We start from the raw sequence: 24,237 nt of genomic DNA on the forward strand, positions 1-24,237 counted from the left end.
CATGCAATCACTTGGGGAAAAAAATTCTCATCTATAATCATCTTCATCAGTTTGGGACAATGTAAAAAAAAATACCCTAGAGTGGTGTCTTACAAAGCAATTGTTTATTCCTCACAGTTCTTAAGACTGGGAAGCCCAGGATTGAGATGTTGGCAGAGTCAGTGTCAGGTGGAGTCAGCTTCCTACTGGGCAGACAGTCATGCTATGGTTATGTTCTCACTCCATCTCTCTCTCCTAGAAGGGCACTAATCCCACTCCTGAGAGCTCACCCTCAGGCCCTAATTATCTCCCAAAGATCCCACCTCCTAATACCATCACACTGCACACTGTATTTCAACATAGGAATTGTGAGGGAACACCAACAGTTGATCCGTAGCAATAACAAAATTTCTTTGAGAGACTAAATCAATGTGAATCTTTTAAGTTACAGATGGAGAGTTTAATTCACTAGCAGTTCACAAAAGCATGCAAAAACCATGACCATCCTCTGTCATGTTAATTTACTGGGTCATTAAAAAGCAACATTATTTTTGTATTAAAAAATAATACAGGCATATTACATAATAGTAGGCTAAATTCATCTGAGTTTTAGTTTAAAATGAAAAATAATCAAATAATAATTAAAAATAATCAAATTTGCAGCAAGCTGCTGTAGGCTGCCATTCCACAAACACTCCTTGGGCGCCCGCACTGTGCCGGGCAGAATGAGAGTTCCAGTGTCAGCCATGAGAAAGGCAGCGTCTCTGCTGCTCCTGGGTCTTGAAGTCCAGAGGGGAAAGCCCACAACAAAGCAGTTCTTCCACCTGTAGGCAGTGTTCCAATAGAGACCACCACAGAGCCACGGGAGCATAGGGCAAGGGGGATGGTAACTTCAACTTGGACTTGGGGAAGGCTTTTTGAAGGAAGTGACTTCTAAGTCGAGATCTGGGAAGTGATGAATAGGGAGATTTGAAGTTTGAAATTTCACAAACAAGAGTGAGCACGGGTGTTCTGGGAACTGAGAGAGCACGAGGGGCTGTGGTAGGGTGGAAAGCAGGACTTTTGGGGGAAATACCTAAGTAGGAAAGTATGAGAAGCACTGACTTTCTGGGCTGACTGACAGCTGGAGTACAACCACACGTACTCATAAAACAGAACGAGTCAAATAGTAGTTGAATACATGATCAGGCAAATAGTACTCCTTACAGGAGCATTTGTATTCTCCAAGATAATGCTAGGCCCAGAAAACCTAAGACAACCAGTTGGAAAGCAATAAAAAACAAAAAGAATTCAAGGAAGAGATGAGTTGCAAGCAAATGTGAGTGCATAAAGCCAATAACATTTCCTGAACCATAACTTGCTAGGAATTGTGGTAAACGAAAATATTTCATTTAGAATAGCAACCAGAAAAGAATTCTAGGGATAAACGTTGTAACTAATTTTCAGAATCTTTATTAAAGCACTTTAATAGTCTGTGAACAGACCTGAAAATGATTTATATTGAACGAGAAACTGAGGTCTTTAATGGGAAGATATAATTTTCTCCTAAATTAATTTACAAATCAAATGAAATCTCAGTTGAAGTGAAATTATATTAAAGTTCACTTGATTCATCTGAAAAATTGTTGAATATGAAAAATATGAAGAACTAGCCCACTTTGATACTAAAATTATTTCAAAGCTACAATAATTAAAATAGTTTGGTATTAGAGAAAAAGAGGTCATGAGTAATAATGATGCTATGTATGATATAAACAAGTCATAAAACAAATTCACATGAGTTTAACATATGGAATGATGATACTTTAAAACAGTGTGGAAAAGGTGGTTAATCAATGAAAGGTGTTGGATCAACTAGACGTTTAGAGAAAGAAAAAAAAAAAGCTGAAACTCTACTTCACTTATTACATTAGCATCAATTACAGATAGATCAAATACTTAAATGTAAAAAAAAAAAACCTGTAAAATTTCTAGAAGAATAAATGGCTGAGTTTATGCTTCTGGAATCAATAAGCCCCTTTTAAGAAGCTCTCAAAACCCTGAATCTTTAAAGGAAATAATTGATATATTTAACTATATAAAAATTGTGATGGAGGTGAGGTAAAATATGCTATAAGCCAAGAGAAATGACAAATTGGTAGAATATTTACAACTGATGTGACTTTTTCATTTTTCAAAAAGTTCATGCAAATAAAATTGAGAACTGATGAGTAATCCAACAAGGGGAAAGTGGACAAAGTATTTCAGTATAATTACCAAAAAGTAAAAATAAGGAGTAGTCAGTATATATGAAAATATGCTCAATATTACTCAAAAATAAAGAAATGCAAATTAAAAAGCAACAACAGCCTTATTTTGTAGCTCCAGTTGTGAGAAACTACAGTGATGAGGCTGTATTCTGAGAAGGCTACAGAGAGGACAGCACTGTTACACTGAACCGAGACAGTGTGTGGCAGACTGGTTCATTTCTAGAAGGAAACTGCAAAATGTATCAAATTTTAAATGTACATATTATTTTACATAGCAATTGCTCTGCTAGGAATTTATCTATATAAATATACCTATAGATATTGGCCGAGAGATATGTACATGTGTGTACATAGTGATATTATTTGTAAAAGAAAAAATTAAGCAACCTACCAATAAGGCATTAGTTACATAAAGAATAGTGCTCCCATAGGTTGGGTTATTATGCAGCTATGAAAAAGAACGAGGTAATTTTGTGTGTACAGAGATAGGGAAAAGAGGTATAGAAGACTATGTGTCCAGCATCATTCCTTTTGTGTCAGTTTTATAGGAATGGATGAGATGAGATGAGATGATAGATGGACAGATGATGGATATATACACATACACGTACACATATCCATAATAGGGGGATGATAAATGACAGACAGATAGATAATAGATAAATGGATACACATGCAAGTGGATATAGATATAAACAAGCCTACGGAAAGCGATCAAAGAAATATCTGTGCCAACCTTGGGCAGAGGCAGAGAGCTAATGGATGAAGCCTCTCATGTTTCACTTTATACTTTGTTCTATAATTAGAACATTTAAAATATATAGATAAGATACTTTCATTTATTAAAATAGGAATATGAATTACTTGGATAGTGGGATGATAGACTTTTTTCCTTCCTTAAATGTTTAGTTAAAAAAAGTAGAAGTGGGGAGGAGAAGGAATAAGGAAAAAGATCCCAGGAAGCTTTTGACCAAAAGCAATAAAGCTCAAGTGGTGGCGTCTCTGACACTGCTGGGGTCACAGGAGGAGCTATTTGTAGAGGAAGGGAATTTGCAGCACCTTGCAGACTCCCCACTGGCTTCCCATAATAATGGTTCTCCCATACACAGCCATCCATGAGCTTGGCTTCAGCATCAACAGAGTTAAAATAAATGAAAGGAAATCAGGCTTTAAAAAGAATGTCGTTATGATTTATGCAAGCATTTCCTCTCTATAGATAAAATTGAGCAAGATGACAAAACCAGATACAGGTTCACCTCATGTCTTTTCTTCCCTTCCGCTGAGTGGGGCAGAAGATGGCTCACACCCATTTGACCTTTTTATTGGCAGGCGTGCATGCTCCAGTGGCCTCACCATGCAGTTGCCTTCAGCTGGAATCCAGGATGCCAGGAACATGTTCTATCATACTGATTGGCTCTTCTCTGCCTCATCATCCATTTCTGAGACTCTCCCTCTCCCAGTTCCTTCCTGGGAAGGTGGCTCTGTCCAATAAATCTGTCCCAGTCGTTCTCTGGGACCAGGTCTGTGCTTAGAACTATGCTGGGTACAAGAGATTTTAAAATACAACCTCTACACTTAGAGAAATGTTTAATGCTTCTGAGAAGCCTCAGAAAACAATTAAGCAGTCAAAGGAAAGTAGACAACTAAAGAATTTCAGCCAAGAGTTTGTGACGGAGCAGATGTTGGGGGAGTGACTCAAACTCCAACTAATTTCTTCTTTATCCATGCAGCAGGCTCCTAGAGAAGATTTGTAAAAAGGATGGAGTCAGTTGGCTTGTTCCTTTTGCTGTTTCCCCCTTCTACTTTTGTTTTCTTTTGGGGATGTTGCTGGGAGGCTGGGAGGCAGTAGGAGGAGTAGCCATTCTACAACCAGTGGCAATAGGCACAAGCGTGAAGCCAGCATGCTAAGGAAGGCAGAGTGGAATACAGAACATCTGTCATCTTTAGGCTGCTGTACCAGCCCTGATAATCCACGTATGGATTTGTCATTAAGTGAGAAAAATAAGCCTCCCATTTGTTTAAGCTGCTACTAATTTGATGTTCTGTTATTTGCAGCCAAATCCATTATTAACTGATTCACCTGGACTTAAGAGGAAGTAGCTCTTGATACAGTGGAAAGAGCATTGGCCCTGGAATTGAAGGATTTGGCTTCATGTTCCAGTGCTGCGGCTTGTATACCAGAGTAAATTATTACTTAACTTTCCCGAGTTTCTATCTCCATAAGTAAAAAATGGGGCCAAGACAGCTACTCAAACAGATGTTTGAGGTCTCCATAAAAAGAGGAAGTGAAAGTAACTGTATATAATCGTCCCAGCTCAATAAATATCTGATAAATCTTTTGTTGAGAATGTAAAAGGACATTGAGGAAGTGAAGCTTAACTGGAATGCCAATCCCAGCAAAAAGAGGCATGGGCAAATCATGTTGCCTCTTGAAACAGAACTGAAATCTAATCTCCCATGGAAACCTCAGGGCAAATGGAATTGTGGCCAGGCGAATCTTGAAAGAAGACATACCTTAGTGCAGGACTGTGGCTCCTCCAGAGAATTCTCAATGCTGAAAAGGAAACACCCTCATTAGCATTTCCTTCCTCTTCTTCCTGCCTTTTCTGCTTTTCTTTCCCTCCTTCTCATTCTCCTTCCCACCCCCCACCCCTTTCAAAGATCAAAACTACTTCAAACCATATAAGGCGGATATAACTTGTTCCAACTCTCCAGGGGAGATGATGGAGCTTGGTTTCTCAAATTTCTAACCCACTGACCCACAAAGAAAATTCCTTTGTTCTTCCATTGTCTTCCAAAGGATGAAGCATCATGGGTGCAGAATAGAGTGGGGAGCTCTCAGTCCTGCCCTACGTGTGTTCTTACATAGTCTCCTAATCTTTCTGAGATGTCGTTTCCTTGTCTGCAAAACGGGAGTGTGTGGAAGGGCAAAGGAGAAAGGACAAGAGTGAGTTACATAAGCTCTTGAGTTCATTCTCTCCTGCTGACTAGTTTCTTACAGTAACTGGAGCAGAGGAGGAAACATTCAACAGCTCATTCATGCCGTAAGTGTCTAGGGAACATCTACCCTGTACCAGGCATTAGTTGACCAGTTGGAATTTTTACCATGAATGAAATAGGTGACATCCTATATTTTGATGAGAAGACAATAAATGAGCAAAGAAAGAAATTGAATAATTTTTGAAAATGAAGGGAGCTGTGCAGAAGAAAATACAAGTAAGTAATGGAATGCAGCATGACTGAGGGTGAAGGAACTACACAAAAATAGAAGGGCTGGGGAAAGCCCAACAAGATGGAAACTTTGAGCTCATTCAAAACTAGGAGCCAATCTGTCTTCTCTCCCTGTAGGAGTCACGCCTGATTCTTTGCCTGGATGCTCAGATTTACCCTCACTGCAAACACATTTTTTTGAGCTTCCTTGTTCTTAGTCAAGAACCTGAGTCCATTATGGCATACTAATGTGGGTAATCTTAGCCCACTAGAACCATCCACATAGGTACAGGCAAGCCTTGCAGTGGCCAAAGGAGAGTATGAAGAGTCCAGCAGCTGCTTAAGGAAGGCAGCCAGAAAATAAGGCACTTCTAGTTTATTTACTTTTTAAAAAAACCATTCACTCTGGGAGGAATGGTATTCTTTGTAACAAATGCAATATATTTCTGGGATAGCAATTATAGTGAATGCTTAATAGTGACTGCTATGTACTCAAACATTGTACAAAGTGCTCACATTTAATTTCATGACAACTCCATGAGGTAAACACTGTCATTACCTCCATTTTACTGAGGAAGCAACAGAGCCACAACCAGGTGAGTGGTTTGCCTAGCTTGTGAGTGGTAGGGCTGGGATTTGGAGCCAGACACTTTGATACCATTCCCTTCTTTTTTAATTTTTTAATTGCTTATTTATTTGAAAGGCAGAGTTATAGATATAGAGAGTGAGAGAAAGAGAGAGAGATCTTCCATCCTCTGGTACACTCCACAAACGACTGCAATGGCCAGGGAGCTTCATCCAAGTCTCCCAGTGGGATGCAGGGGCCCAAGAACTTGGGCCATCTTCTGCTGATTTCCAAGGCACGTTAGCAGGAAGCTGGATGAGAAGTGGAGTGGCCAGGACTCGAACCAGTGCCAACATGGGATATGAGCATTGCAGGCAGTGGTTTAACCAGCTATACCACAATGCCAGCCCCTACATTAACTTCTTTTAACCATTAAGTTGTTCCCCTTTCATGCATATAATTTGGTTTTTTAAAAATTATAATTGTGGTTTTATTGGAGTTTAAATTCAAAAAAATCTTAGAAATCTTCTGTCAAAAAGGTTCAAGACCATAACAATGGCTATGAAGTCAGACAGAACTGCATTTAAATCCTTGCTAAAGAAAAATATTATTCATATCATGTCTTAAAGCCAGGAAGGTGCTACAGTGAAATTTTGAGGTAAAGGGGAGAGATTGGGTTCGACTCTAAATACAAGGACAAAGGGAGATTGACAGACAAGGGACATGATGGGGAAGAGTGGATGGAAAAATCACTAAGAGCAAACACCTTAGAGTTCACATCTGAAAGTAAAGCATCTAAGAGAAAACAAGGGCAAGGGAAATTCTGGCTAAACTGACCTTGACTGAATATCAAGGGTGAGGACGTTTGCTAAGATGACCCAGCAACATTCTTTTCCTTTATATAGTCACTTTTTCTTTTTTAAAATTTATCTGTCTTAAAGGCAGAATTACAGGAAGAGAAGAAGATGCAGAGGCAGAGAGAAAGATGTTCCATTTGCAGGTTCACTCCCCAAATGACTACAATGGCCAGGGCTGGGCCATACCAGAGCCAGGAGCCAGGACTTCATCTGGGTGTCCCATGTGGGTACAGGGGCCTAAGCACTTGGGTCATCTTCCACTGCTTTCCTGGATGTGTTAGCAGGGAGCTGGAGCAGCCAGTGCTCAACCCGCTGCCCATTTGGGATGCTGGCACAACAACCAGTTGCTTAACTTGGTACATCACAGCGTCACCTCACCCACCCCATCCCAGCCCCCCACACCCACACACCATTCTTGCTACAACTGTACTAAATGGGCCAAAGACAGAGTCCCAAGAGGAAGACCTAGTCTTGAAGAGGACTCAGAGGAGCTCAACTAGTTTGGTTAAAGAGAGTCTCCACCATTCACAACTGTTACTTCCTGACCAGGTAAACTTGGGTAACTCATCTAACTTCTCAGAGCATCACATTTCTCAGCTACAAAATAGAAGTAATGATATGTCTTACACATTGTTCAATAAATACTTAGCCTGGTCTATTAAGAGTCCTTTCTATCATCATTAGTACTAAAGGTCTTGCTGGGAAATCAAGTCATTCCACATGAAACCAGTCTCTTTGAACTCTTTCAAATTGTTTATTTACTTATTTACTTACTTACTTATTTGCTTGAATGGCAGAGAGACAAGAAAGAGAGAAACAGAAACAGGGGGAGATCATCCATCTGCTGGTTCATTCCCTCAAATGCTTGCAACAGCTGAGGCTGGGCCAGGCTGAAGCCAGGAGCCTGGAACTCAACCCAGGTCTCTCATAGAGCTGGCAGGGATGCAGGTATTTCAGCTGTCATCTGCTACCTCCCAGAATGCGCATTAACAGGAAGCTGGAATTGAAAGTGGTCGGGATTCAAGTCTAGGCATCCAAGGCAGCATCTTAACCAGAATGCCGCATGTGTACTCCTTTAGAACTCTTAGTTGCCACCAGTACAAGTGCATCTTGTTCAAGTATTTTAGTACAAGTATATCTTGGCATGGCACTATTGCAGTGCAGTACTGAAATACCTACCAAAATATAAAACAGAGCATATCTTTGGTCTGAGTAATTTCGTTTCTGGATGCGCATACTAAGGAAATAATTGCAAAAGTAAAAAGATGTATATCTGAGGATGTCCAGTGGATCATTGTTTCATATCATAAAACTTAGAAAATAACCTAAATGTCCAGCAGTAGGAGACTGTTCAAATATGCAGTCATGCATCAGCTAAGAGCAGCAGTATATGCTGAGATACACATTGTTGGGTGATTTCATCATGGGGCAAACATGGAGTACGCTTACACACACGTGGATGGTATAACACAATACACACCTCAGCTATAAGGCATATACTGTCATATATGCACTCCATTATTGATCAAAACATTATTACGGGGTGCATGAATATAATAGAATGGCATGCTGTCATTACATGTATTTAGTGATAAGTAAGTACAGTCATCCCACAGTTTCTAAAACGGATTGGTTCCAGGATGCCCTGTGGAGCAGAAAGTAAATACTGTATTTGAAAAGGGGGGGGGGGAGTGTTGATGGGAAACCCTTAGTGTCACTGCCAGTCTATCTCAAACTTAGAGCTTCCCATCACAGAGAACAAAGGCCCTCCCACCTGCCCTCTTCACTTTCTGATTCAGACTTTGCTACTAAAAAAATCCTTTTGAACAGCAGTGGGACAGCATCTCTCCTCTGCTTAAAAATCTTTCTCTGAATACAAGATAATATTGAATATCCTCTTGCTGCTGTTTGGGCATTTTATAACAAGCCCATAAGTGGCTCAGGTTTATTTCCTCCTCACTTTCCCTAGGCTTTTCCTTCTCCCAGAAAAATTTCCCACTCTCTTATACAACATCTTTCTCTGATTTGTCTAGTCTTCAACGTCCCAAATGTGTTCCATCACCTGCATGCACGTGGCCTTCCAAGATAGCCCTTGGAAGACCAAATGCATAGGGCTGGTGCTGTGATGTAGTGGGCTAAGCCTCCACCTGCCAGTGCCAGATCCCATAAGGGTGCCAGTTCTAGTCCCAGCTGCTCCACTTCCAATCCAGCTCTATGCTATGGCCTGGGAAAGCAGTAGAAGATGGCCCAAGTGCTTGGGCCCCTGTAGCCACATGGGAGGGACCTAGAAGAAGCTCCTAGCCCTTGGCTTTGGATTGGCCCAGCTCTGGCTATTGTGACCATTTGGGGAGTGAACCAGTAGATGGAAGATCTTTCTGTCTCTCCCTCTCTCTCTAACTTTACCTCTCAAGTAAATAAATAAAATCTTTTTTTAAAAAAAGACCCAAAGCATTTACTTTTACTCAATAATCTGGACTACACTGTTTGCCTGCCACTTTTTTAAAAAAAATTTATTTATTAGAGAGACAGAGTTAGAGAGAGAGGTAGAGACAGAGAGAAAGGTCTTCCATAATGTAATCCAACTGGCAGCTCTCCTTGCAGGCAGGGACCATGTCTGATGCATCTTTGCCAAATGCCAGTCCTTTAGTACTTAGTATGGAAGCCGCCCCATAAACCCTTGGTTCATGGTCAAACCGAGACTCCCTGCTCCAGCAGACAGGCAGGTCAATGTTTACCACCCATGACCAAACACCACGAGCCCTGCAAGCGGAAAATCTCCCAAAGGCACCATTTGCAGCAGGCATTAGGAAGAACTTGGGTGACACATGGAATTATTTCAATATCACTTTTTGTATCTGTGTGTTTCTTCTTTGTAAATTTATTAATTTATGGGACCGGTGCTATGGTGTAGTGGGTAAAGCTGCCACCTGCAGTGCCAGCATCCCATATGGGCTCCAGTTTGAGTCCCGACTGCTCCACTTCCAATCCAGCTCTCTGCTGTGGCCTGGAAAAGCAGTAAAAGATGGCCCAAGTCCTTGGGCTCCTGCATCCACCCAGAAGAAGCTTCTGGCTCCTGGCTTCTGATCAGCACAGCTCCGGCCATTGCAGCCATCTGGGGAATGAACCAGCAGGTGGAAGACCTCTCTCTCTCTCTCTCTTTCTCTCTCTCTCTCTCCCGCCTTCTCCTTCTCTGTGTAACTCCAATTTTCAACATATATACTTCTTTTTAAAATTTTATTTATTTGAAAGGCAGAGAGTAGGGGAAGGAAAGAGAGCTTTCATCTGCTGGTTCACTCCTCAAATGCTTGCAATACCTGCAGCAGAATCTAACTAAAGCCAGGAGCTCAGTCCAGCTCTCTCACACAGGTGGCAGGGACCAAACTACTTGAGCCATCGCCTGCTGCTTCCCAGGATGCACGCTACCAGGGAGCTGGAATCAGAAGTGGAGTCCCCTTTTATATCTGTTCTTGAAAGTTGTCAGAATTGTCTGCTTAAATACTACCGGGGAAAGAGTTTTAAGCATACTTTAAAGAAATGTGATATACTCCATCTAGTGTTTTACCTAAAGAATGATAACACAATACTTCAAAAATTAAGGGAAAGGAAAATACTCTACAAAAGTATCTTATTGTAGGATCTCTGTCCTTAATGTGCTGTACATTGAGACTTAATGCTATAATGAGTACTCAAACAATATATTTCACTTTGTGTTTCTATGGGGGTGCAAACTGTTGAAATCTTTACTTAATGTATACTAAACTGATCTTCTGTTAAAAAAAAAAAAAGAAGAAATTATCAATTCCCAACTTGACTCTCACTGGGATTAAACATGACAATAAGTCTGATCTGATTTCATCATCATTTAAAAAATCATCTATTATTTTTCACTTTATGTTTGTGTGGGAGCAAACTGTTGAAATCTTAAAGTATGCTAAACTCATCTTCTGTATATAAAGAGAATCGAAAATGAATCCTCATGTGAATGGAAGGGGAGAGGGAGTGGGAAAGTGGAGGGATGCGGGTGGGAGAGACGATATGGGGGGGAAGCCATTGTAATCCATAAGCCGTACTTTGGAAATTTATATTCATTAAATAAAAGTTAAAAAAAAAAAGAAAAAAATAATTCCAGAATTGGGATCATGAAAAAAAAAAAAGTATCTTATTGAATTGGATTTACCACAGCCTTTTGGGAAGAGCTGGTATAGTCTTTTTAAAAAATATTTGTTTGTTTGTTTGTTTGTTTGTTTGAAAGGCAGTGTTACAGCTAGAGAGAGAGACACAGAGGAAGAGATCTTTCATCCCATCTACTGATTCACTTCCAAGTTGGCCACAACAGGCTGAAGCTAGAAGCTGGGACCTCCATCCAGGTCTCCCACCTGCATGGCAGAGACCCAACCACTCGGATCACCCTCCACTGCTTTCTCAGGCTCTTTAGCAGGGCACTCCATCAGAAAACTGAACTCCAGCAGGCGGAAACTGAACCGACACTATATGGGTTGCCAGCATGGCAGGCAGCAGCTTACTCCACTGTGCCACAATGCCAGCCCCAGCACAGTCTTTTACATCCCCCACGACTAGTATTAACAACAACCACCAAAAAAAATAACAAATGTTGATGCAAAATAAGAATCCTCTTGCACTGCTGCTGGAGATGTAAAAAGATGCAGCCACTATGAAAAACAGGATGCAGATGTTGGTTCCTCAAAAAATTAAACACAGAATTACCATATCATCTAGCAAGGGCACTTCTGTGTATATACCCAAAAGAAGTGAAAGCAGGAACTTGAACAGATGTTCAGAGTAGCATTATTCATAGCAACCAAAGCTGGAAGACACTCAAGTATCCATCAATGGGGGAATGGGTAAACAAAATGTGGCATACGAGTGATGGAATATTATTCAATCTTGAAAAAGAAGGAACTGCTGACACACGCCACGATATAGATGGATGTTGAGGATGTTAGGCTAAGAGAAGTGAGCCAGTTATAAAGCACAAACACTGATTCCTCTTATATGGGTTGTCCAGAATAGTAAAATTTATAAAAGTAGAAAGTAGAATGGTGATTGTCAGGGGCTGAGGGGAAGGGAAACAGGAACTATTGTTTAATAGAAATGTTTCAATTTTTCAATTTGGGAAGGAGAACGTTTCTAGAGATGGATGGCATTGACAGCAGATGAAAATTTTCTGGAGACAGAGGGTGATGATGGTTTCCTTAATGCCGCTGGACTATACACTTAAAACTGATTAAATGGCCGGCGCCGCGGCTCACTAGGCTAATCCTCCGCCTTGCGGCGCCAGCACACCGGGTTCTAGTCCCGGTCGTGGCGCCGGATTCTGTCCCAGTTGCCCCTCTTCCAGGCCAGCTCTCTCCTGTGGCCAGGGAGTGCAGTGTAGGATGGCCCAAGTGCTTGGGCCCTGCACCCCATGGGAGACCAGGAGAAGTACCTGGCTCCTGCCTTCGGATCAGCGTGGTGCGCCGGCTGCAGCGCAGCCGTGAACCAACGGCAAAAGGAAGACCTTTCTCTCTGTCTCTCTCTGTCCATTCTGCCTGTCAAAAAAATATATAAATAAATAAATTGACAAATTGTGTGTTGTAGAGATTTTGCCACAGAAAACTAAAGAGAATATGATTATAAAATTAAACTGAAGAGAAGAATTTTGTTTTTCCACTGAGTCTTCCTAGAAATGAAATAGGAAATAAGAAGAATTTTCTTCCAGAGCCGAGAAGACCTGTAACCTCTCTCCTCGCTATGGGAAACTGGTCCAAATCTTTGCTTAGGCAGCTGGGTCTAGTAAGGGCACATCACTGATGCCTTAGAACTTGAGGATTAAATGAGTCCTTTAAATTTTGTGCCCCTCCTGTTCTTAATGGGACAACAGGCATACACATTTATTGATTCAATAAGCTTTCTTAAAAATTTTTTTATTTTGATTTTTTTTCTTTATAGAGAAAATCCAACATAATCCCAAAACAAATACAAACTAATAAGAGACTTAAGCAAGATTACAGGATATGAGATTAATATATACAATCAAGAAGATGGCTATGTTGTAGCAAGAAACAAAGAGGAAACAACTTTAAAGGGCAAAATACAGGCTAGGAAATGAATATCTATAATAGAAATAAGACAAGGGAGGATTCATCTACATATCATCAAATATTCTTTTTTAAAAAAAACTATAGTAGTATGTAATTCCTAGCAGTTTGTATGATGAAGACTTAAAACAAACGTTGACAAAACACTGTATTTGCAGCAAAACTGATACACACAGACATCTCTCTTTCTTTCTTTCTAAATTTTAGTTCCCACATATAAGGGAGAACATGTGATATTTGTCTTTCTGTGTCTGGCTTATTTCACTCATGGATGTCCTTCACTTCTAACCATTCTGCCGCAAATTACAGGATTTCATTCTTTTTTGTAGCTGAATAATACTCCATTGTGCGTGCGTGTGTGTGTGTGATATTTTCTTTACCTATTCATCCATTGATGAACACCTTGGTTGATTCCATATTTGAGCTACTGTGATCACTGCTGCTATAAACATGATGGTATGAGCATTTCTCTGGTACAAGACATTCATGTCTTTGGGGTATGTACCCAGTAGTGGGATTGCTGGATCGTATAGCAAGTCTTTTTCTAATTTTTTAATTAGTCTCCCTCCTCTTTTCCACAGTGGCTGCACTACTTTATATTCTCATCAACTGTATGTAAGAGTTTGCCTTTCTCTCTCCACGTCTGTGCCAGCATTTGTTACTCTCTTCCAGATAATAGCCATTCTGACAGCAGTGAGGTGATATCCAATTGTGGTTTTGATTTGTATTTCCCTGCTGGCTAGCGATATTGAGCATTTTTTCATATATTTATTGGCCATTTATATTTTGTCTTTTGAGAGCTGTTTACTCATGTCCTCTGCTCATTTCTTAACTGGATGGGCTGTCTCTTTGTTGTAGAATTTCTCGAGTTGCTGATATATTAATCCTCTGCCAGGTAAGTAGCTCACTAATGTTTTCTCCAATTCTATTGGATGCTTCTTCACTCTAGTATTCCCTTTGCTGTGCAGAAGCTTCTGAGTTTGAAACGATGCTACTTGTTGCTTTGCTTTGGGAGTCTTATCCAGGAAGTCATCACCTGCACCAATGTCTTGGAGTGTTTCCTTTACATTTTCTTCCAGCAATTTCATAGTCTAGGGTTTTAAATTTAGATCTTTGATCCACTTGGAGTTGATTTTTATAGTTGGTGAGAGGTAAGGTTCTAATTTCATTCCTCTACATGTATATATCCAATTTAACCAGCACCATTTATTGAAGAGATTATCCTTTCTCCAATGTATATTCTGGGTACTTTTGTCAAATATGAGTTGGCTATATGTACCTGGATTGCCTTCTGGGCTTCCTGTTCTGTTCCATTGATCCATCTGTTGGATATTCCTTACTACCATTCCCAAAGCAGATGTCACTAACTAATCACACATTCTTCCCATTGAGATAAGAAGCCAATTCAGAATTTTTCTTGACACATCTCTGTAATGTGAATGGATGTCAGCATGAATCAAAATGTAGCTTTCCATTACAAGGTGTGGAGGAGAGCTCTCACGGATTTCAGGCAGCTGGCATCATATTCAAGTTCAGAGCCAGGTTGGTATCAGGATATGGGGCCTACAGGAGGAGTAGTGAGCACTGACTAGTGCGCTCAGTAAGTAGGTGGTGACGGGGCCTCACAAGGATTCAAAGCCAGGCTTATCCATGAGCCAGCTCCTTAAATAAGTATTAGGTACCAGGCGAGTGCAAGAGAATAAATGAACATCTAAGTCAAAATCAACATTAGCCTGGTTTTCCTCCTGCAGTTTGTTTTTTTAAAGATTTATTTATTTATTTGAAAGGCAGAGTTACAGAGAGGCAGTGGCAGAGAGAGAAAGTCTTCCATCCATTGGTTCACTCCCCAGATGGTTGCACAGATCTGAAGCCAGGAGCCAGGAGTTTCTTCCAGGTTTCCCACACGGGTGCAGGGGCCCAAGGACTTGGGCCATCTTCTATTGCTTTCCCAGGCCATAGCAGAGAGCTGGATCGGAAGCAGAGCAGCTGGGACTTAAACCAGCAGCCATATGAATGTGACACTGCAAGCAACAGCTTTACCCACTAAGCCACAGCTCCAGCCTCTCCTCCTGCAGTCTGTATAAGATTATGCAATGTGGGACTTGAGGAAGAAAAACAAAATCCCCAAATGCCCACCATGTATTAGCGTGAGCTTTCTTTGCTAAGATTATTCTTGGGTTAGAAGCACTCAGAAGGCAGAAGGCTTTTCAAGGACCTTCCACTTTTGAGCTTCTGAGTTCTTTCTTCCACCCTGAAGGCTGTACCACCTTTCTCTTTCCCTGCATCCCTGTTAACTCTGTCCCTTCTAGAAGGAAGCTCTTCTTTTCCCAGGCTCACCTCTGCATCCGGTTCTAGTCATAGTTTCTCTGGCTCTAGTACTTACTGCCTATGCCTCCTGGGGCAAACAGACCTATGCAGACCTTGGCTCCTGGTATACTTATAGGACCTACTTCTGATCCTTGAATCTGGCTTGAAACAGGAAAATCAACCTAAAAAAAGGTAATTCAAGATCTGTCTTCTCCTTTCCTGTTAAGCACTTTAGGTACGTGATCCTATCCATTATCCTAATAATTCTGTGAGATAGATACTATTACCCTCATTTTGCTAAGAAGTTCTCTATCTAACCCAACTTCATTCAGCAAGCACATGGCAGAATGCTGTTGGCCTCTGAACCCTGCACCCAAATCAGACTACTTGTTAGCACTTTGATAGGATTGTTGCCTGGATTCCCTATGTTCTTGGGTCTGAGTGGTTCCTGTGATACTTCCAAAGTTTCTCATTTAAAGGTATAAAAGTATAATAATGGAGTTTCTGGCAGTGGAGCAGATTTTGGGCACACACAACCCTTACCCAATTAGAAGACCTATTCCTAGAAGAACCACAGACTCAGATTTCTCAACTAGGACATACGAGAGAGTCCTGCAGGAGAAATTAAGGAACTCCAGATGTGGGAGAAATGTGGGAGACTCAGAATAGCTAAAACAATTTTGCAAAAGAAGAACAAATTCAGAAGTCACACTTCTTGATTTCAAAATTTGCTGTAAAGCTACAATATCAAGACAGTGTGGTAAGACACAAGGATAGGACTGTAGATCAATGGAATAGATTTGAGAATCCAGAAGTAAATTTATACATTTACAGTCAATTGATTTTTAACAGAACTATTCAATGGAAGAATAACAGTCTTTTCTGCAAATGACACCAGGACAACCGAATAGCCACATGGGAAAGACTGAAGCTTGATTCCCCTACTTCACACCATATGCAAAAAGTAACACATAATGAACCAAAGACCCAAATGTAGAACAAAAACTATACAGCTTTTAGAAGAAAATACAAGAGACCATCAAGAAAGTAAAAGAATAACTTAAAGAATGGGAGAAATATTAGCAAATCAAAATATCTTGTGTCTAATATCTACAGTATATAAGGAATTCTTAAAAATCAATAATAAACAAAAGCCTAATTTTAAAAAGGGAAAATATTATTTAAATAACTTTTTTTTTTCATTTTGCGTAAAAGGCAGAGAGAGAGAGAGAGAGATAGGCAAGGAGAGAGAGAAAGCAAGAAAGAGATCTCGCATTTGCTGGTTCACTTCCCAAGTGCTTGCAACAATATTGGGGCTGGGCCAGGCTGAAGCCAGCCAGGACTCTTATGTGAATGGAAGTGACACAAAGACTTGAACCATCAGCTCCTACCTTCCAGGGTGCCTGTGGCAGGCAGCCAGAACCAGAGGGAAAGCCAGGACTTGAATCTAGGCATTCTGATACAGGATGTTGGTGTCCTAAGCGGCATCTTAACCACTGCAACAAATATCAGGCCTGTGCAAAGGATTTAATAGACATTTCCTCAAAAAATATATACAAATAGCAAGCATTGAAAAGTGCTTGGCATCATTAGTCATTAGGTAAATGCAAATCAAAACCACAAGTAAATGCCACTTTATACCCAGTCGGCTGGCTACCACTTAAAAAACAAAAATAAATGGAAAATAAGTGTTGATAAGAATGTGGAAAAATTGGAACTCTTATTTACATTGCTAGTGGAAATATCTAATGATGAAACTACTTTGGAAAGCAGTCTGTCGGTTCTACAAAAGGTTGATCACAGAATGACCGTTGACTCAGCAATTCTACTGCTAGGCATATACCCAAGAGAAATAAAAACAGGCTTTGAAAAAAAACTTTCACATGAATGTTCATCGTATTACTGACCCCAGGTTCTTTGACTCCCTTCAGTCACTGATAAGGGGCCAACATGCAACCCAGACAAGGTTTACTGCAGAGTCATTCTGAACAGAAAGGACACAGAGCAGGGTAGAAAGAGGGACCTCTGATTTGGCTCCCCAACGGGAGCAACACAGGGATTTTTACTGGGTTGGGGAGGCAGAGACACGCCATCTCTGCCTGCGGCTCATCCGCCTTGGCACATAGCACCCCAGTTTGCACCAAGCTCTGAGTTATGCCCCAGTCCAGTTGCTTTTTCTGCACCCAAGTTGCTCAAAATGGTGGTGTTACAAATTATTACCTCCACAGGAAGGCCTTATATTGGCAGAACAGGCTATTTTGGGCTTACGAGCAGGTTGGGGGACGTCTCTAAACAGGTACTAGGGTTTCGTTGGCAGTGAGGGTTAGGATCTTCCTTTTCCTGATTGGTGCAGACCGGGAGACAGAGGCAGGTCAGGTTGAGAAGGACCTGGCTTAGTAAGTTCTGTTCCTGTCCTTTCTCAATACCAGCATTAGTCACAGCAGCCAAAAGGTAGAAACAGCCCGAGTGTGCCACAGCTGATGAGTGTGTAACTGTAACATAGCATATCTATACAGTGGAATATTATTCAGCCATAAAGAGCAAAGAAGTACTGACGCATGCTACAGCATTTAAGAATCCTAAAAACATCATACTAAGAGAAAGAAGTCTGACACAAAAGGTCACATATTGGGTGACTTTATTTGTATGAAATGTGTAGAATAAGCAAATCCACACAAAAACTAGGGTAATGGTTGTCAGTGCCTGGGTGTAGGGAGAAATGGAGAATGACAATATATATGGGCTTTCTTTCAGTGTGATGAAAATGTTCTCAAATGATATAGTAGTGCTGGTTATAAAACTCTGAATATACAAAAGACCACTGCATTATACACTTCTCAAATGGTGAGTTTAATAGAAGGTAGATTATATCTCAATTTTGAAAAGTTGAAAAATATTGCAAAAATTTTCTAGTGTTTTTGTTTGTTTTCCAATTTATGCCACTGGGGACAGGGAAAGAGATTTTGTTCTCATTTCCACCAACTGTTGAGAAGATCAATTTTAAGATCACAACCAATGACTAAACCAGCAAGGGGTGAAGAGGGCTAGGAAATTCAAGAAACAGTGTTTCCAAGGAACTCAATTGTCTTAGAGTTCCCCCAGAAACAGAACCCAAGACAAGCATTTAAGTGCAAATAGAGTCTATTTGGGAGGTGAAGGAAATACCAGCAGGGGAGCAGGAAAGTGAGTCAGGAAAGGGAAGACTGCCAATGAAGTGTGCATTACCAAGTAAGTCACCACTAGGGAAACCGGCCCTTGATCCATTGGGGAGCTCTGGGAACCAGTGTTTAAATGCATCTCAGATTTACCCTCAGCCCTAGGGGCTAGAGAGTGGGATATTTATACTACAGCTCTTGATTCATTAGCTGAGGGTTAGCTCCTCCAGCAGCAAGAAAAGCCCTTAAGCAAAGAAAGGCATGTGCTGGTAGTTGGACTTTGTGCAGACTTGCATTGGAATGGAACGTCCCATAGAGATATGGGTAGGGCTAAATAGTTTCTATCTATTATTTAGAGCTCTCTACAGGTGGTTATAGATTATGGATTTTGAAATTAAAAGACCTGCATTAGAGTGCCACCACTTAGGGCAAGCCACTCAGCTTGCTATGACTCATTTCATTATATGCAAAATGTGGGAAGGGCCCTTCCTGGCACTCCATACACTATGCCTGTCTCACCCTGAGACCAGCCCCTTCCCCCAAGTCCATCACTGCAATCAGAGGTGCCGCTGGCATATCTGACAAGCTACCCTGAAAGTCTCAGACACTGGTCTAGCAGCATGGTGATGAAGGGCTCCAGACATCAGAGAGAGAGACTGGGCTGGACGTGCATGCAGGAGATGTAATCGGCCTCCAAGTCAATGAAGAGTGCCTGCATTGCCAGCTGCCTGTATGCACATGACTGTGGAGAGAGCCATCCTTAATGAGACAGTTGTGGCCATGGCTGCTGAGACGCAGTGGTTCAGCTGCAACATCTTCTCTACCTAAGAATATGCAGCAGGTGCCATTACCAAGGCTGGCATTCCAGGGTGCAAGTGGGTACCTGTGCTGCATCAAGAAGACACTGTGCTTTAAGGCCAGAACCCTCACCATGATTCTGGATGACAGCAGTGACTTCAACAAGCTCCTCCCTACCACGCACCCCCAGCTCCTGTTGGGCATCTGAGGCGTCTTTGAGATGATCACACCTATAGATGATATTGACGCCTGCCATCAACATCAACAACATCAAGTTTGATCATCTTTGTGGCTGCTGCAAGAAGTCCTCATACGTGGCACTGAATGGGCTACACACGTGATGACTGTGGGCAAGGGGACAGTGGTAGCTAGTTATGGCAATGTGAGCAAGGAATTTCAGGGCCCACATCATCACCACTGAGATTGACTTCATCAATGCACAGGAAGCTGTGGAGTGCCATGAGGTGACCACTCCAGACAAGGCTTGTAAGGAACATAACATCTTGCCTCTCCTCCCCAAGAGCAAGCGGCACCAACTTTACAATTGGTTTGTTGGTGGTGGTCCCCATTGACTCTCGGGCTGATCACTCAGTCTTTGGCCTCTCTGCATTGCTCATATGGCTCCAAATGTGGCAAAGGGAAACAGAGACCTCTCCTCAAGCCCTCATCATTATGGAGACACAAGGGAGATGGCCACAGGGACCCACGAGCTCAGGAGTCTTAGAACTACTCAAGCATTCCTCCCTTAGGCTGGGAGTAGGCAGTGGTTGTCACAAAGCTCCTGCACTCTATCATCTGGGCCTGCATCTAGCCTGGCATTTAGAGCTTCCCAGACTCCTTAGCCCATGACAAGTAAGGAGGAGCTATACTGAAGGACAAGAAGGAACTATCAGAATTTGAATATTCCTGAGAACCTGGCGTAGGGATCGCCTTCTCTTAAACCTCAGAACAATGATATTTGTACTTTTTAAAAAAAAAAAAGATTTATTTATTTATTTGAAAGTCAGAATTACACAGAGGAGAGACAGAGAGAGAGAGAGAGAGAGAGAGAGAGAGAGAGGTCTTCCATCCGATGGTTTGCTCCCCAGATGGCTGCAATGGCCAGAGCTGCGCTGATCTGAAGCCAGGAGCCAGGAGCTTCATCTGGGTCTCCCACACAGGTGCAGGGGCCCAAGGACTTGGCCCATCTTCTACTGCTTTCCCAGGCTATAGCAGAGAGCTGGATTGGAAGAGGAGCAGCTGGGACTGGAACCGGCGCCCATATGGGATGCTGGCACTTCATGCAGGGCGTTAACCCGCTGTGCCACAGCGCCAGCCCCACAATGATATTTGTACTTTTAAATACTTTTTTTTTTTAAATTTGGCAGACTGAGAGACAGAATGCCCATCTGCTGGTTAACTCCCCAAATACCTACAGCTGGGCTAGGGTGAAACTGGGAGCCAGACATTCAGTCCAGGTCACCTATGGTGGGGGTGGGTATGGGGGGTAGGAACCCAATCAGCTGAGCCATCATGATGCTGTCTCTCAAGGTCTGCAATAGCTGGAAGCTGGAGTCAGGAGTCAGAGCTGGGATCTGAACCCAAACAATCTAATACGGGATGTGGGTATCTTAACCACTTGGCTTAGGGACTCTCTATGAGGTTGGTACTTTCAGTTCCTGTTTAACAGGCATCAGAATAACTCCTGTAAGGGACAACCAAGAAAGGACAAGAGAAGTGATGGCCACAGTTGAGAGGGGCCGGAGACAAAGGAAAGCAGACACAGACATGCCACCACTTTGTAACATGATAGTTCATATCATAATCCTGGGTCAAAAATTAATTATACTACTTATAATGTTTATGTAATAACTAGAGTGTTAAAAGAAAGAAGGAGAGTAGCTAAATAAAAATTTTGGTTCCTAAAAGAACACAAAACTTGGAGGGAGGGAGTGAAAACATATAAATCATTGAAAGGATGAAATAAAATGACATGTATAAATATTTCCTGCTATATGCATATAGCTTATTGTAGTTATTAGGTCTTTTTTTTTTTTTAAGAAAATAAGACAGTGACTAAAGATATAACTTACAGAGTTGGAGTAGAATCAGAGTAATCTTCCTCATTCACTTAACTTTTGAACAGTAAGCATCAACATTCACAATGACAACCCAGAAGCCCAATTGGGTTCATCCACCCATGAAGTCTACATACAGACGACTGTGGCACAGACTGCAAAATGTTGATCCAAGCATAATTCATCTTCTTGCTGCACTAACAGGAAGATTACTTCTCCAGGCCTTCTTTGCACCGAGGGGAGGCCATCTGGCTGAGTTCTGGCCAATGGAGTGGAATGTGTTCCGTTCCCTGGTTGGTCAATAAAAACTTCCAAGTCTCTTTCTGTGCTCCTTTCTCCCCAGGGATTGACAGAAATGAAGAAAACTGCCAGGAGACTTTGGAAGCCATATGTTGAAGATAACAGAGCCTCAAATGACTTTTTTAAAAAGATTTATTTGAAAGTCAGAGTTACAAAGAGACACAGAGAGGCAGAGGAGAGAGAGAGAGAGAGAGAGAGAGAGAGACAGAGTTTTCCATCCACTGGTTCACGCCCCAGTTGGCTGCAATGGCTGGAGCTGCACCAATCCAAAGCCAGGAGCCTGGAGCTTCTTCTGGGTCTCCCACATGGGTGCAAGGGCCCAAGCACTTGGACCGTCTTCTACTGCTTTCTCAGGCCACAGCAGAGAGCTGGATCAGAAGTAGAGCAGCCAGGGCTCTAGCTGGCACCATGGGGGATAGCTTTACCTGCTATGCCACAGTGCCAGCCCCTCAAATGACTTAATGGTGGTAGATGACCACCAATCTGACTACCACTGCAGTATTGTTATATAAGTAAGAATGTATGACATGTCTATGGGGTTCAAGTCACTTTACATTCTGGGGTTTATTTGCTGTAGCAGCTATCATTACCCTATCAAACTCATATTCATTAGAAAGACTTCCTCAAAAGGGAGTATTGGTTTAACTATGAACTTATAAGGGTTCACTAAGTGGAGCTTTTTCAAATCTGGTGTTACTGTGGTTGTGTTTTGGAGGGAGCTATTACTATATGGTATATAATCCATGTGTTGTGAAGAAAACTCCAGCCTTTCTAAAGCAGTCTTCCAACTAGAAAATTCATCACACCCTTGGCTAGTGCTAAGAAGAAGGAGCAGGGAATTATGTCCCCATCATAGCAGGTACTTCCTGCCCAGCAATCTGCATCCTTAAGTGATTCCTAGAGGACTGCAGGGGGCAAGTTACAGCTTATTTTTTTATTATTTTTTAAAAAGATTTATTTACTTACTTGAAAGAGTTTTACAGGGGGTGGGAGGAAGGAGCCATAGAAAGAGAGAGAGGGGGGGAAAGTGAGAGAGAGATCCCCTAGGACAAAATTTTGGTGTAATTTTGCAGCTCAATCATTTTCCTTCCTTTGTGTTTTCTTCTTGCTTCTTTGTGGTCCAGATGCCAAACTGGGATGTCAAAATGAAGAAACCAAACGGATTGGATGGAAGCCACTTGTTCTGCCATTTTTATAGATGTTCACGTTGCACATCAAATCCAAGGCTGATTGTTCCACGCTTAGCCTGTGAGGTTCACAACAATTTTTTTCTTAGCTCTGTGATCATCAGTGATTTCACGTTCACCAAGATAACCATACTTGATCACCAGAGTTTGAAAACAGCTGATGACTTTGGAGTTCAGCCTAATGACAACCTGATGTTTGCCTCTCTTTTTGGCATTGTTGATACTCTTGGGAGCATCAGTCAGGACATTTATGCACACTATGGTCGTGGCACAGAAAGATGGTGAGAAGAGCTCTTTTTTGGCTTTTAACACAATATACCAACTCTTGTTTCTGTCATTGAAAATTTTCTGAAGATATTTTAAAGGGAATATCGTATTCTATACCATAGATGTGTCATGGTTTATTTAATGCATTACTCATTGTTTGATGTTTGACTTTATAACTGACATAAAAGCTCTCTAGCTTCAGATATAAATGCATTCAGGTCCAGCTTTCTTCTTTTTTGTTGTAACTGAGACATAACTTACATAGAGTACAGTGCACTAATCTTAAATGTACAGACTGATGAATTTTTACATAGATCTGCAAACTTAAAACACAACCCCAATCTTTTTTTTTTAAAGATTTATTTTATTTTGAAAAGGTTGACTTATTTATTTGAAAGAGTTACAGAGAGAGGAGAGGCAGAGAGAGAGAGGTCTTCCATCTGCTGGTTCACTGCCCAGTTGGCCCCAATGGCCTGAGTTGTGCCGATCCGAAGCCAGGAGCCAGGAGCTTCATCTGGGTCTCCCACGCAGGTGCAGGGGCCCAAGGACTTGGGCCATCTACTGCTTTCCCAGGCCATAGTAGAGAGCTGGATCGGAAGAGGAGCAGCAGGGACTAGAACCGGTGCTCATATGGGATGCCGCTGCTGCAGGCCAAGGCTTTAACCCGCTGCGCCACAGCGGCGACCCACAACCCCCTTTCCTAGTCATCTCCCCGAACTCACTATTTTGACTCTTATTGTCATTATCTTTGTCTGTTCTTAAACTTCACAAATGAAATCAAAGTGAATGCACTATTTTGTGTCTTCTTTTGTTCAGGGTAATTCTTTGATATTCATCTACATCGTTACAGGTTTCCATGGTTTGTTCTTTTTTATTACTGAATAATGCTCTATCTCGACTATATAAATAGATCACATTTTATCTATTCTCCTCCTGATGGATATTTGGTGGTTCCTGGTTTGGGGCTATGAAGAACAGAAATGCTACAAACATTCATGTATATAAAAATTTGTGGACATATTCACTCAGTTCTTTAGGGTACATATTTATAAGTTGAAATTCTAGGTCATAGGGTAGGTATATATTTCTCTTTAGTGGTTACTACTAAACTGTTTTATAAGGTGTTTATATTAAATTTCCACCGATATATAAATGTTCTGGTTGTTCCACATCCTTAGCAATACTTGGTACTTCCATTCAAAAAATGA

General features: G+C 41.5%; 1 protein-coding gene across 1 annotated transcript in view; it reads right to left on the reverse strand.

Moving 5' to 3' along the window:
- Positions 1-3,424: 3,424 nt before the first annotated feature.
- The window catches only part of RTKN2 (rhotekin 2), a 138,231-nt gene continuing 117,418 nt past the window's right edge, over positions 3,425-24,237 (reverse strand). The window contains exons 13-14 of the mRNA XM_089314095.1: positions 4,743-4,782; positions 3,425-3,965 (exon numbers count right to left, since the gene is read on the reverse strand). Coding sequence (XP_089170221.1) covers positions 3,947-3,965; positions 4,743-4,782 — 59 coding nt within the window. The 3' untranslated portion in view covers positions 3,425-3,946. The remainder of the gene's footprint in view (positions 3,966-4,742; positions 4,783-24,237) is intronic.

Source organism: Oryctolagus cuniculus, chromosome 15, assembly GCF_051225735.1.
Source record: "Oryctolagus cuniculus isolate XC-2025 breed Fujian yellow rabbit chromosome 15, ASM5122573v1, whole genome shotgun sequence".
Classification (NCBI taxonomy): Eukaryota; Metazoa; Chordata; class Mammalia; order Lagomorpha; family Leporidae; genus Oryctolagus; species Oryctolagus cuniculus.